Source organism: Grampus griseus (assembly GCF_964374135.1).
Source record: "Grampus griseus genome assembly, chromosome: 11".
In the NCBI taxonomy this organism is placed as follows: domain Eukaryota; kingdom Metazoa; phylum Chordata; class Mammalia; order Artiodactyla; family Delphinidae; genus Grampus; species Grampus griseus.
In genome coordinates this window covers 72335568-72349140 of record NC_139005.1, presented here as the reverse complement: position 1 = coordinate 72349140, position 13573 = coordinate 72335568, and the positions used below count along the sequence as shown (strand labels likewise).

General features: G+C 36.1%; 1 protein-coding gene across 4 annotated transcripts in view; it reads left to right on the top strand.

The window, feature by feature from the left end:
• Positions 1 to 13573, top strand: part of POC1B (POC1 centriolar protein B) — a 207354-nt gene that overhangs the window by 64234 nt on the left and 129547 nt on the right. For 3 of the 4 annotated variants that reach the window (XM_082665740.1, XM_082665742.1, XM_082665741.1), the window contains one exon: positions 3139 to 3219. The exons of the other annotated variant lie outside the window; for it this stretch is intronic. In XM_082665740.1, the coding sequence (XP_082521866.1) occupies positions 3139 to 3219 (81 nt within the window). The remainder of the gene's footprint in view (positions 1 to 3138; positions 3220 to 13573) is intronic. 4 annotated transcript variants of the gene reach the window in all.

Sequence of the window (13573 nt, the reverse complement as noted above, 5' to 3'; positions counted from 1 at the left end):
ATTGGTGAGGTCGTGTATACTAACCCTCCCTCATGCATGAATCCCTTGTTTGGTGATGGAGAAATCAGCCTTTCATAAGGCAGCCAACCCCATTTCAAGGCAACTGTAGTTATTGAAGCGTTCTTTCCTTTAATAAAAATGGAGAGATAGTACTGTTAATATTCATGGAGGTTAGCTTGCAAAGAACTCAACTGTAAGTGTCACTGCCTCAGCATATTTTCTTTTCAGAGAAGACTGTAAACTTTTACTTAGTAAGAATTTCCTGCTCCATTTAATGTATATGGCAGCAACTGTGGTACATACGGTGAACTATTGTTACATCAAAAGTTTCCCAGCTCATAGAAGCTCAAGGATTTCTCTATGAGAAATGCTAACCATTTCCATGTGATTTAGTGGTTTTTTGAGCAATTCCAGTTTCAGATGGCAAAACCAGATTGTATTTTTCATTGGTAAACAATTTCATATCTACACTAGGTGGCAGTAGATAAATGAGAATAATGTGTCTGCAAGCACTCTTTCTGGACAGCTCACCCAAGATTAAAAGGAAAGCGAGTCAGCCTCAAGTTTCTTATCTTTGCCTCAACTCTGGACTCTGGAGCTGATAGGAAGAAGGTTGTGCGTTCTGTTCTGTGGAATGGCCAGAAAGAAACATAGGTGTTGGTGGGCCAAGCAGATAGACCTACATGGTTCTAATTCCTTCTTTACTGCAGTGTGGGGATTATTGGGAGTATACACCTCTACTTCTGACACAAGTGGCTGGATAGATGTAAATGCTTATTAATATTTCCAAAACTACAGCTGTACCCATCAAACTTGATAAGTGCTGTTACAATAATTCCACTCCTCTTACCACAGTCCCTGACTGTTGCAGTGTTGTCCTCACTGTTAACCCCTACTTTATTCTTGATACTCTACATGTTCCTGTCAGATTGATCTTTCTAAAGCACATTTTAGCCTCCAGTTTTTCTGTGCCTTCCCAAATTCCTTCACCCCTCACAATTTGACCCTTGCCACCCTCTCTTGTCGCTGCCCTGTGCAGCAGTATCGTGTCAGCATTCTGCCTCTATGCTCAGGGAGGCTTGTAACCTCATCTCTGTCTCTCTCTTTTTGCTTTTGTTTTATAAACCTTTTCTAAAGGAGCCATCACAAGCTCTGTTTCCTCCACGGGAAGCCTTTCTCACTAAGTGCTCAGTCAAGTTTCTCCTTTGAGGTTCATCAGTATGCTTTTTGCTGGTAGCATTTATTTGATACCAAGTTCTGCTATCTCTCTTGCCCTTAGTTTACTTCTTTGTATTCATAATGTTTAGTAAATAAATGGTGATCATGTGGTTTCTTTCCCTTTTTGTTTTTCTGAATTCTAAAATAATCTCCCTCAGAAGTAGTCACCACTCTAATTATTCCCTTGCTTTTCTTTCAAATTTTACTATTTATGATTGAATCAGTAATGAGATATTTTTTCATTTTGGATAGTTTTAAACTTTATATAAATGGAATCATACTGCATATATTTTACTATAGCCTCCTTCTTTATTTAGCATTAAAATCCTGAGATTCATGTGCATGGATTCTGAATTCATACATTCATATGTTGTTGCACATAGTTGTATTTCATTCATTTTCACAGCTGTATAGGATTTCAGTGAATTTACTACAGTAGTAATTCCCATGATTATACATTTATTCTACTGTTGATAAACAGGTGGGGATTTCTGATTGTGGTTTGTTTTTCTAATTAATTTACTGTTTATTGACATATAGTTGATTTACAATGTTGTGTTAGTTTCTGCAAGACTGTGGTTTGTTTCTGTTTTTGCCATTACAGTGTTGCTCTAAACAATGTCAGCATCATTGAGCTTTCTAGCTTTTGCAGTCTTGTAGGTGTTAAGCAGTATTTTGCTTTAATCGTCCCTTTTCTAATTACTACTAATGTTTCTGAAAATCTCTTCATATTCTAGATAACTGTTAGGTTTTCTATAATTTTTTCCTTAGGATTGCTCTTCTTTTCACATTGATTTGTAGGTTTTTCTTATATATTTTAGGTATTTGTCCTTTTTCAGTTTCAGATATAATATCTCCTCCTATTCCATTATCTGATTGTTAACTTTGTGGTAACCATTGTTAAACAGAAATCCTTAATTTTGGGGCAAACAGATGGATCAATTTTTTTTTAATTTATTTAGTTTTTGCCTTATGGTTTTACTTTTGCAGCTTTTAAGATATTCTTCTCTACCCTGGGTCAGAAAGATATTCTTTCACATTTACTTCTACTAACTTTGTAGTTTTAACATACCATTTCGGTTTATAATTTATCTGCTGTCCATCTTTGTATGTAGTATTAGGCAGGGATCTATTTAGTGAGCCCGTTTTCTTAGGTACAAGTCATCCTTCCTCTACTGATTTGTGGCACCATTTTTCCTTTGTATTTGTTTTCCATATATACAGGGCTTTGCTTCTGAACTCTTTATCGGATTGCTTCCTGTTTTTTAAAGACTTCTTTAATGTCTTTATATGAGTTTTTTTTCTTTAAAGGTCATATGCATTTTTGAGGTTTTTTCCTGATGTATTTAAAAATTTCTATGGCATTATAAATTATGATTTTCAAAAAATTACATTTTCTGTGTGCTGAAGTACAGACAGGTAATTGACTTTGTATATCAATTTTGGATCTAGTAAACTCTCAGTTTTAATGATTCAGCAGTAGATTCTTTTGGGATTTCTTTATAGATAATTATATATGAATGACAATTTTTATTTCTTCTCTTCTAATTCTTACATCATAATGCTTTTATTTCCTTTTCTTGTCTTACTGAACTGGCTAGGATTTTTTTCTGCATCTTTTGAGGTGGGTCATTTCATTTTATTTTTAAAATCCCTTAATAGGTGAATCCCATTGATTTTCTAATGTAAAAGCAACTTTTTATTCCAGGGATAAATTCAACTTGCTCACAATGATCTTTTCTTATATATTGTTAGATTTGATAGGCTAATATTTTATTTAAAATTTTTGTATCCATGCTAATATATGGATATTTTCATTTTAGAATATATTAGGAAATACCCTCTAGATTATTAGAAATGACATCCACTTTCCTATGGTATAAAAATCTAATATTAGCTTTTTTTAATGTATATATACAGATTAATCCAAAGCTTGATGTAGTCGATTTGCAGACCTCTACTCCCCCTGTTGTGGACGTCCTTTCTTTTGATTCTACCACAGTAAGTTTTCTTTGGCATTTAAATGGTATTTAATTGTTTGGCACAATCCATTTTCCTTAAAAAGTGTGTGGGAGGGCTTCCCTGGTGGCACAGTGGTTGAGAGTCTGCCTGCCGATGCAGGGGATACGGGTTCGTGCCCCAGTCCGGGAAGATCCCACATGCCACGGAGCGGCTGGGCCTGTGAGCCATGGCCGCTGAGCCTGTGCGTCCAGAGCCTGTTGCTCCGCAACGGGAGAGGCCACAACAGTGAGACGCCCGTGTACCACAAAAAAAAAAAAAAAAAAGTGTGTGGGAGAGAACATAAAAAATGGGCTAAATAGCCTAACACCTTAGCATAGAAAAAACCTTGTACAAAAGTCATATTTACAATGTGTCTAAATAACCACAAGGGGGAGCAGTACCAATTTCTAGAAAAGCTTCAATTTGAGGACCTTGAGCTCAGTAGAAGCCATACCGTCTCATCTCCCGTTAAGGTGCCACCCATGTGACATTTCACTTGCTGTCACAGAACAGATTTCCTTCTTTGGTAATTGCCTTTCAGAGGTGCTAAACTTACGTCTAGTCTCCTTAGAAGGTGTAAGAAAAGCAATCATTTCCCTTTGTTCGTCTCTCTTGAAGGATAATCCAGAAATTAAGAAGTATTTCTAACACTTGCAATTTTGTTTTTAAAAATTTCATACATATAATTTATTTACTAAGTGTATCCAAAGACTTCAAAAATTGAGAGTTTTAGCATTTCAATTTGAGTCTGCTTAATCTTTGCAAAGCAGATTATTTCTGCCATCAATTCTGCTAGTCAGGGCAAAACTAGCTATAAGAACGAATGGGAGGACTTCCCTGGTGGTGCAGTGGTTAAGAATTCGCCTGCCAAAGCAAGGGACACGGGTTTGAGCCCTAGTTCGGGAAGATCCCACATGCCGTGGAGCAAGTGCTCCGCAACGGGAGAGGCCACAACAGTGAGAGGCCTGCGTACCGCAAAAAAAAAAAAAAAAAAAAAATTAACTAGACATCAAATTCTTGCCACAGTGCTTAGCTTATAGTAGGTGCTCAATACTTATGTTCAATGAATTACTCAAAAGTCTCACTGTTGAAATTTACAAATTCTGGTGAGTTGGGTTTTTGCCCCACTGGTGAGAGGAGCAAAAGGTAGGTGGTTTTTGAGATGTGCTGCCTTCTTGTGAGGTAGTTGGTAGACTAAAATTGGGTGTTTCTGGCCTAGAAGATATCAGAGATCATCAAAAATCTTTGATCAGAGCTTTGAGACTCACTCTCCCTGCCATTACCCTTTGAAATTTGCAAAACCTCATGACCTGAGGAATCCATGTGTTCTCAGTAGTGTGCTATGGAGGTGGGCATAAGTGCCACCTAGCAAGCGATAGCAGAGTGTCTGTCCCTGGATGGTAATGCAGAAGTGCCAAAGTCAAGTGTCCATGTTATAGAACCCTAACTCGGGAATACAGGGTACGCGGGATTTCAAAAAGACAGTTCTTTTTTTGTTTTTTTAATTGAAGTATAGTTGATTTACAATGTTGTGTTAATGTCTGCTGTACAGCAAAGTAATTCAGTTATACATATATATAATTCTTTTTCATATTCTTTTCCACTATGGTTTATCTCAGGATATTGAATATAGTTCCCTGTGCTATATAGTAGGACCTTGTTGTGTATCCATTCTATATGTAATAGTTTGCATCTGCTAACCCCAAACTCTCAGTCCATTCCCCCCCTCCCCCTTGGCAACCACAAGTCTGTTCTCTACAGGGAAGACAATTTTTAATAATAAACATGTGACACGTTTGCAGTTGTGTTACAAAGCAGAATAATAAGACTGAAGAGTACAGTTATTACCCACATAAGGGATACTATTAGGCTGAATTATATGATATTGCCATTTTGTAGGCAAAAACGATCTAATACATATCAGTGATTTCCCATGGTTCAGCCCCACACATAAGCATTAAAAGGAAGACTCCACTGTTACTTTGAGTTGTGTGCTTGATGCTACATAAAAATAAAACAAACAAAACAAAAACTTGTTTGCTATAAGTTGGTTTCGAATTAGGCTAATGATGTCCCCCTTAGATTTTTTTACAATCTGGAAGATAGCTGCTTGCCTCCTGGCAAGACATAAGGACTCCTGATTTTATTTATTTTACTGACACATTTTCTGAAGACAGATATTCATGAAGCATTTAGATTTTTATAAAGAGTATCTTTAAAGAGCTTTCCTTTAAATTTTCAATGTATGTGTCTTTCTTTTAGCTCATTGATAGATAAGTGGTTAGAAAACTAAAGTGCAATCACTGTAATTGTTTGCCTTTCCATTAATCTAGTGGTAATTCTTAATCTGTCATCTCCTCTGTATCGGCTGCTTTTCTTTTGCTTCTGCACAACAAATCAAACATAAATGTAAAGGAGATTTGTTTCTATTCTGGCATGAAGCACTATTGTGGTGTGAACTTTGCATGTAATTATAATGAAAAGACACAGAGAAGTATTGGAAGAAAAAAAGCAGTATTTACAGATGGTTTTGGTTTTTGTTATTGTGGTTGCTGTTTATTTTGGGGATTTGTTTGTTTGGTTTTTGCAGACTGGAAGAAAGTTTCTTTAGAAATTCATTTTCATCAAGATGAGATGTAAAAAGGTTACTCTTTAAAACTTAGTTTGTGAAATTTCTTAGGATAAAAGCAGGTTTTTTATGGTGTAAGAAATAGTTGGCTTCTGTTCCTGTTTTGACTTGATTTAATATTACATTCAGGATGATTTCTAGATCTAAGTGTACTGATATCTATGCTCTGATGCCTTCTTACAACAGAGAAGAAATTATGGCATACAGTGTAACAGTTGGTATCTTTGTGGCTTGCACTTGTGTCTCTAATGCCAGGCAGGAAATTTGATACAATATTTCGGGATTAAAATAAGCTGTTCCCAATCTGCATTTTTAAAGCTTTGTTGTAAAAAAAAAAAAAAAAGTTTCCGTAAAGGGATATACTGGCTGTCACATAGACATAGTTTAAAAATGTTGATCTCAAATTTCTGAATCTTATTCCAATTATGTTGTCTCTTGCTATTTGCTGATCTTCTAAAGATTATTTAGTTCAAGATTCCCATTGAGTCTTTTAATGTTTTCATTTATTCTATTAGAAATAGATGAAGGTTTTGTCATCAAAATTGTACAAGGCATTTAGCATTAGCACATGTGGTGTGGCTATATCCTCAGCTCCTCTCTCCCCAAAGGCAAATAAGACAGTGATTTCTCTTCTGTGTCCTTATATAAAGTGGTGTTTTTTTAAATACTAACTAAACAGAGCTTATTTAAAATACTCTAGGATTATTAAAATTGTTATTTTTAGGTAAACTATATTCCTAGGTTTTGATGTATTTTATTACTATTTGTCCAACAAATGAACATAATGAAATTGATGATCTTGCTAGTATTACTCTGATTGACTCAAAACACTGGACTCAGAGAACTCAGAGTGTCCTTGTCTTTACTCTGGCAACTGTGTAGAGTATGAATGTAGTATTTATGCCTTTCTTTAGAATTTAGGGACAGTTTTCAGGTTAAATTAATTATTTACAATAAACTGAGAATCTGAAGTTATATCATAGAAGAAAATCAAGGTCTACAGTCTTTTCTTGCTCCATCAGTCAAATATTTAAAGCCACACTGCATGGAGGCATCATATGATATACTGAAGACAGGATGTCAAGCTGGCCGCCTCACCTCAAGAAACTTACAGCCAAGCCAGAGAGAAATAACAGTGTAAGAAGTAAGTGGCAGTTTCAAGATACTAGATGCTAAGGGTATATGATTGTCAAAGGAAAGGTTGTTAACAGAAGGATTCAGAAAAGGTCATGAATGGGCTAGAGGAAACTAGAAGACTTCTCTAGCAGAAAACATTTGACCAGTTCTTGACCTGACCGAAGATGGGTAGGATTTTGATAGAGACATTCCAGGTGGGGAAAGCAAGGTATAAGTAGATGCCTTAGAAGTAATTGAAAATACAATACGTACCATGGTAATAAAAGTGCAGCCGTCTAATCTGGAGTCTCTGCGTTGCCTAACTCAGTGGATAGCAGATGTGGTAGGATGCTGGGAGCATACCTACTCACACATATTTTTAGCTCTCAGTCAGTACTTCTTGAGTAACAAAATATACCTGCCCCAGAGAAGCCTACATTGTATATTCTAGAGGAGGAGACAAGCAATTCACAGATTTAAAAAAAGTAGACCATATAGTATAGTAGACGGAAACAATGCAAAGGTGTAAATAGCACCGAAGTTAGGTAGGAAGAAGGGTGCATTTAGATAGTACGGCCAGGACAAGAGTCATGTGAAAGGTGACATTTGTGGAAGGAACTGAAGGAATGACGTGAACAAGTTAGATGACTATCTGGGAAGGTACTCCAGGCCATGGGAGCAGTGCTGGAAGGCCAGATTGGGAGTGAGGAGCCGCCACTGGAGGGTTTCCTGCAGAGAAAGGGGCATAATCTCATGAGTGTTTTAACAGGGTCACTCTGGCTACTGTGTTGAGAATCAGCTGGGGGTGATGGTGGAGGGGAGCAAAGAGACCAGTTCGGAAGCTAATGAAATCATCAGACAGAAGGCAGAAGTGGCTTGATCCAGGGCCGTAACAGAGGAGGTGGTGTTAAGCGATCTGATTCTGGATGTATTTTGAAGGTGGAGCCAATGGACTGGATGTCCGCTGTGGGATTCCGTCTCCTTTCCCCAGGGATAGTAAGGCGCAGCCCTGAGTAATCTCAGGGTGGCCCAGCTTATCTCCTGGCTCAGCATCATTTGGCCAGAGGGGTTGCTGAGAGAAAAAAAGATTTGTGATTTTCCTATCTTCTTTTCTGGGATTAGGAAGGTGATCAGCTGAATCAAAGCAAGAGAGGCTGTGCTGTTTCTGTGACTTTGAGAACCACAGTGGTAAAACATAGTCCTCCTTCCTAGGTGTCCTTTAGGTTTGCATTTTTCAGCGATGTTTATTGGTTTCCCTTTTGGAAAGGCTGTCGCATCAGCCTATTTTTAGAAAGAAAAAAGTTATCCACTTTCATGGAGATTGTCATATGATATATGCTCTCTGAAAAATATTGATATATTGATAAAATAAAAGGACATACAAAGAGTAAACTTACAGCTGCAGAGAGGATATCTCCATGGTTGTTGTGGCAACAGTTCGTCCTGGTTACTAGACAACATTGCATAACCAGTTCAGAGCTATTCCAGTTCCTAACTGCTTATGTAAGCAAAGATTTGGAAAGACTTACTTGAAAGAACACAGTGTATGAAACCTAAATGTTCAAAACTAAAATTTGTAACTTGAAAGTGTAAAATGGCAATATGTGATGCATCGTCCCCAGATACCTCATTTACCTTTCCAGGAAAATCAATAGAAATCATGTTGTGCAAACCTCCTGCTTATACTGCTTTTCTGTATGCTAACATTCCTGCATTTACCTATAAACAGCTTCTAAATTTGGAGGTAGGTGAAATTCTTTTTTAAGTGTTTGAACTTTGCAACAGTTTATAAGGTAGCATTTGATTTGTAAATTCGGGGCATATGATTTCTGAAACTAGATATGTTTGTAACGTTGTTGCTTGCTAAGCTTTAGGAAACAGACGTGTTCATGGTATCTTTAGACATCAGTTCAGTGGCCCTCGGGACTTTTCTCCTGCTCCCACTCGAAGTGTTTGAAAGAAAATGAACACAGGCATTTGTAAAATCCGCCTATGTACTGTACACAGAGGTGCTTTCCACAGTTTATCCTCATTTTTTATCCTCATATTTTTTTATCCTCATTTAGTCTTAATTTCAAATGATAGTGAATATGTCAAGTGAGATACAGTGATTCTTTTTTTTTTTTTTTTTTAATCCAGTGTCTCAAAAAGTTAAGATGCTTAGTAGGAGTAAAAGATGAATTCTTATCAGGGCTGAGAAATAATTTTAAAACATTACCCTTTGAAATTGAAAGAGATAAAGTAATTAAATTGTCAAAGCATTTTAAAAATAAGACATACATGATAAAACTAACAAGTAAATAAGAAGAAATACACTTCCACAAATCTCTCACTCTTTAGAATAGAAAACACATTTATGGTTTTTTCAGATACAAGTTATTTTAGAGATAGAGAAAACGTTAGAGAGGAAGAGACGATTTCCAAATTCGTTGCATCCTTGCTTTAGAAGTACATCATGACCTATATGTTATAAGAACTACCAACAGTTGTGAATGTGATAGCTGACCTTTAAAAAAAAATGTGTTTTGGGGATTATAGAAAAAAAAACAAGCAACTAAAACTTTTAGTCTGTTAAAGGAATGTGGCTTTTTTTTTAAAGCTGATTTACTAAGATAGTACAATTGTAAAAAGAAAGTAATAGTGTGGGTCAGAGGGTTTTTTTCCTCCAAATAAAATATACTTTTTGATAAAAATCATAATAATCATAAGTCCCAAATGTTTGATTTAACTATCCTTAACGACTTAACTAATTTGAGCCTCATTCCCTTTAAGTTTCAAGGTCACCGAGAAAGAAAGCTTACATTAATGAGTGTTTCCTTTTACCAAAAATTTTATACTAAGTAAATTTTTAAGCATAGTCCTAGTTAAAAATTTATGCAGTGAAACTGGTCTTTATAACCTGTTGACAAAAGTGATTTAGGACTTAAACTTTTCTTTATGAAATGTAAAGAGAGAGAGAACTCTACAAAAGGATTTTATAAAACATGCTATTTGGGAGCCCAACAGAGTAAATACGTTTTTTAATTTCCTTTAGAAAATTAGCACATTTCTGGGAACTGGAGGTTTTGATGTTCCAGGTATTATTTCTGCCTTCCAACTTCCTGAGCTACTGTATTTCTAAACTGCTGCAGTCATCTGGACTGTCACAGGCCTGGGAATCTAAGCCACATCCCCAGTTCCCACAGTTGAAACTGAGGCGTGCAGAAAATGCCCGACAGCCTCAGCCCACACACCCAGTAACAACTGGTTCCTTCCTCTTCCTGTGGAAGAGCAACATCCTCGGAGATGAGAAGAAATGCACCCTGAGGAATGCAGGAACAGCAGTGAGCTTTTCACACAGGAAATTACTAGGGGAGCATTCTGCAAAGTGCTTGTCTCCTGGACTGTCAGCCCATAATGAGCTTCCTGCTGACCTGGAGGATGGTTTACTATGGAGCTAAATGCCCGTTGGCAGGTCTGTCAGAGTTGCCTGGAAGATAGCGAGCTTCCCTTTCAGCTGTTCTGTACATTACACCCATCTGGTTTTGAGTAATTTGGTGCTGCTTATACAGTGAAGCTAGTTGGCTTTGCTCCTTTACTTAGCCACCTGACAGCTAATTGTTCGGTGGAAGTAGTCAGCAAGTCTGCTGAAATGAATTTTTCAGTCAGTTCTTTGTGCTTTATGAAGTCAGGTTATGTAAACTATATTAGGACTTCAGAGGGATTAAAACCCTCGTAATCTGAGTGAACTGGCTGCTGATGCCCAGTGCTGGTTCTTGCCGAGTTCCATCTATGTCTTTCAGTCTCCTTGCTTTTACTTTCTGAAACAGTCAGGCGTCAGTAGAAGATATACTGTGTGCACAATCGTACATCCTTGAGCACACAGAAAACTCTGCTGCTTCAAACCAGCCGATCCACCAACCCCTATAATTTAAACATTGAGACTGACTTGGAATGACTTTTACAACTGAAGAATGTTCTGGTATAATTTTTTTCCCCTAATTCCTACGTATTTTCTTTTTCCTTTACTTGAGATAATGATGGCCACTGTAAAGCCCAGTTTTTATATCATATGTTCTTTTTAAACTGCTTTCCAGATCACTACAGAATTTTGGTGGGTTTCAGCATTTATGGTGGCAAAATGCCTTTACTTTTCATGTATTTGTTTGGATTATTTTACTGAAGCACATAAGAGTTACATGTTGTTTGTTTTAAGTTGAAGGGGAGATGGAGGAAAGGAATGTCAGGCATTTCCTCTTCCTTTCAGAATGTCTTTTTAATGAACATTCCTCTTCCCTCCTATGAACAAACCATCTCAACTCAGTGAGGGGCCTCTAAGTGTCTAAGTTTCTAACAAACCAACTTCTTTCCTTTGTTCCTTCAGCCCTAGAGTTAGTTGCTTCATGCATTTACTATTTCTTCTCACCTCTGTGATCCCTTTTAGCCTTTGCAGACTTCCAAACCTTTTTAACCAGTTCCCTATATTAAATTCTCTCTGCTAAAATAACTGTTGTGGTTTCTGTTTTCCTGCTGGATCCTGAATGATCATCCTAAAGATCCTAAACCATCCTAGAGAAATAGAAGTACAGAAAAAGACTTGTATCCAAGGATGTTTATTTCAGCATTACTTATAACAACAAATGGACACAAGTCAAATATCCTTTAAGAGAGTATTAGTTAAATAAAACTATAGTACATCAAGTGATGGAATATTATATAGCCATGCCATGTTTAACAACAGCTAAATGCATGTGTATGATTCTGAATTTGATTCTGGGTCAGTAGAAGAATTGCTATAAAGCACATCACTATGCCAGTTGACAAGAATTGAGCATGGGCTTTACCTCCTTGGTAGGGCTTTGTAGTTACTTTTCTTTTACTGCTCTTCCCAGGTCCTCAACCTCACCCAATCAATTATTTTCATTTTTTTGTTTGTTCTTTTTTTTTTTTTTTTTTTTTAAGAAAGAGTATTCTTTGTGGCAAGAATTGTGTGTGCCTAAGTTTTCTTTGGTGGTGTTACTGCTATTCATTCTGGTGTGTGCAGATATTACTTCCTTTGTGGAATAGGTGATAGTCAGTTTCCATCAGATTTGGCTACAGTGTGAATTTTATGAAGTGAATCCTATTTTCCATTGACTTTTATTTTTAAGCAGAGCTATGTTTTCTTGGTAAATATTCTGTTTATTGGGCTGGAAATCTTATGGGCTACGCTTGAAAGCATGCCCAAATCCATAATTACAGTGTTACAGTAATAGTACACCTTGTTCCCATAGCTGAAACTTTAAAAGACATTTTGTAATTCACTCGGAAAGTTCTTCTGTTTGAAGCTACAGGTTCAGTAGAAAGAATCTGTGTCCCATTTTGTCCATTCTCTAAGCTTGATATTGTGTAAACTAAATTCATTTTAAATGACATCTAGCATCAGGCAAAGTACCAGAGTAAATGTTATTCTAAATTCAGAAACAATGCATTTTAGGGATAATAATTAATCATCTAATGAAATTTTAATTATTTGTTGATAAATAATTACTTGTTTTAAACAGAACTGGAAATGCATTATTTTAAGATAAAGTGAAGACAGTTGTGTGCTTTGGAAAATCAGTTGAAATTTTGAAGAATTTGACTAAGAAATGCACTCTCCCAGATTTGTACTTTTAGAAAATTCTGTGTACTTTCTGTAAAATTCAGTACACAGTAAAATTACTGAAAAAAATTCAAGCTGTTAACACTATTTAAAAACTTTGTTCTTTTTCAAGAAATCGTTTATATATGTTCTGTGAATTATAAATGCCATAAAACTATGGCTTTTTTACATTTCGGGCACCAATCTATCAGAGAGTCACACCCTCTTCCTCCCAACTCAGGGAAAACAACCTCTTTCTGATATACAATTAAATGACATGAAAAATTTTAAACAAATAATATGTTTTTTAAAATATCACCATTTTTTAAATTGAGTAAACTGATACGTTTATGACACAGAATTGAGAAAAAATAAATTCTATTTAAAAATAAATTATCTCTTCCCTGAAATGTATTTGAAACTTTCTATTTAGAGAGCAATAGTTTTCCCTAAGGTATTATATGATTAATATTTTAATCAAGCATTAGGATCTTGTTATTTCTCTTACTATGTGCTATGATTATTTTTATGTATTTATTAGTCAAGCGAAATGACATTCCTGGGGTTTATCTCAAATTATGTTTTATTTGTTTATTTTTAGTTTTACTTTGGCACTTTTTCCAGGCAGTTCTCTTGGCAACAGTGGCATTGCTTCTACTTGTCATGTTTTATGCAATTAAGCTCTTCCAGTATATTCCCCATCACAACTTATTTCATGCAAATGTTCTAGCTGTTGTATCCAGCCATTAACTTATATAATTTTTCCTACAGTATTTTTAGTCAAACTTATTTTCCTAAATATAAAGGAAAAATGAATTTTATGAGAAGCTAAACAATGAAATTTTAATGGAAAAAAATCAGAATGTACTGAAAGTTTTTGTCTTTTCCTCCTGCCTCTACCCTTCCTGGTGCCAGTCCTCACACCAGGGTGGGAGATTTGGATCTGACCACATTAACTAGGATTTGCTTTTTTTCCTCTGCTGCTTATATACCTGGCACAAGAAAAT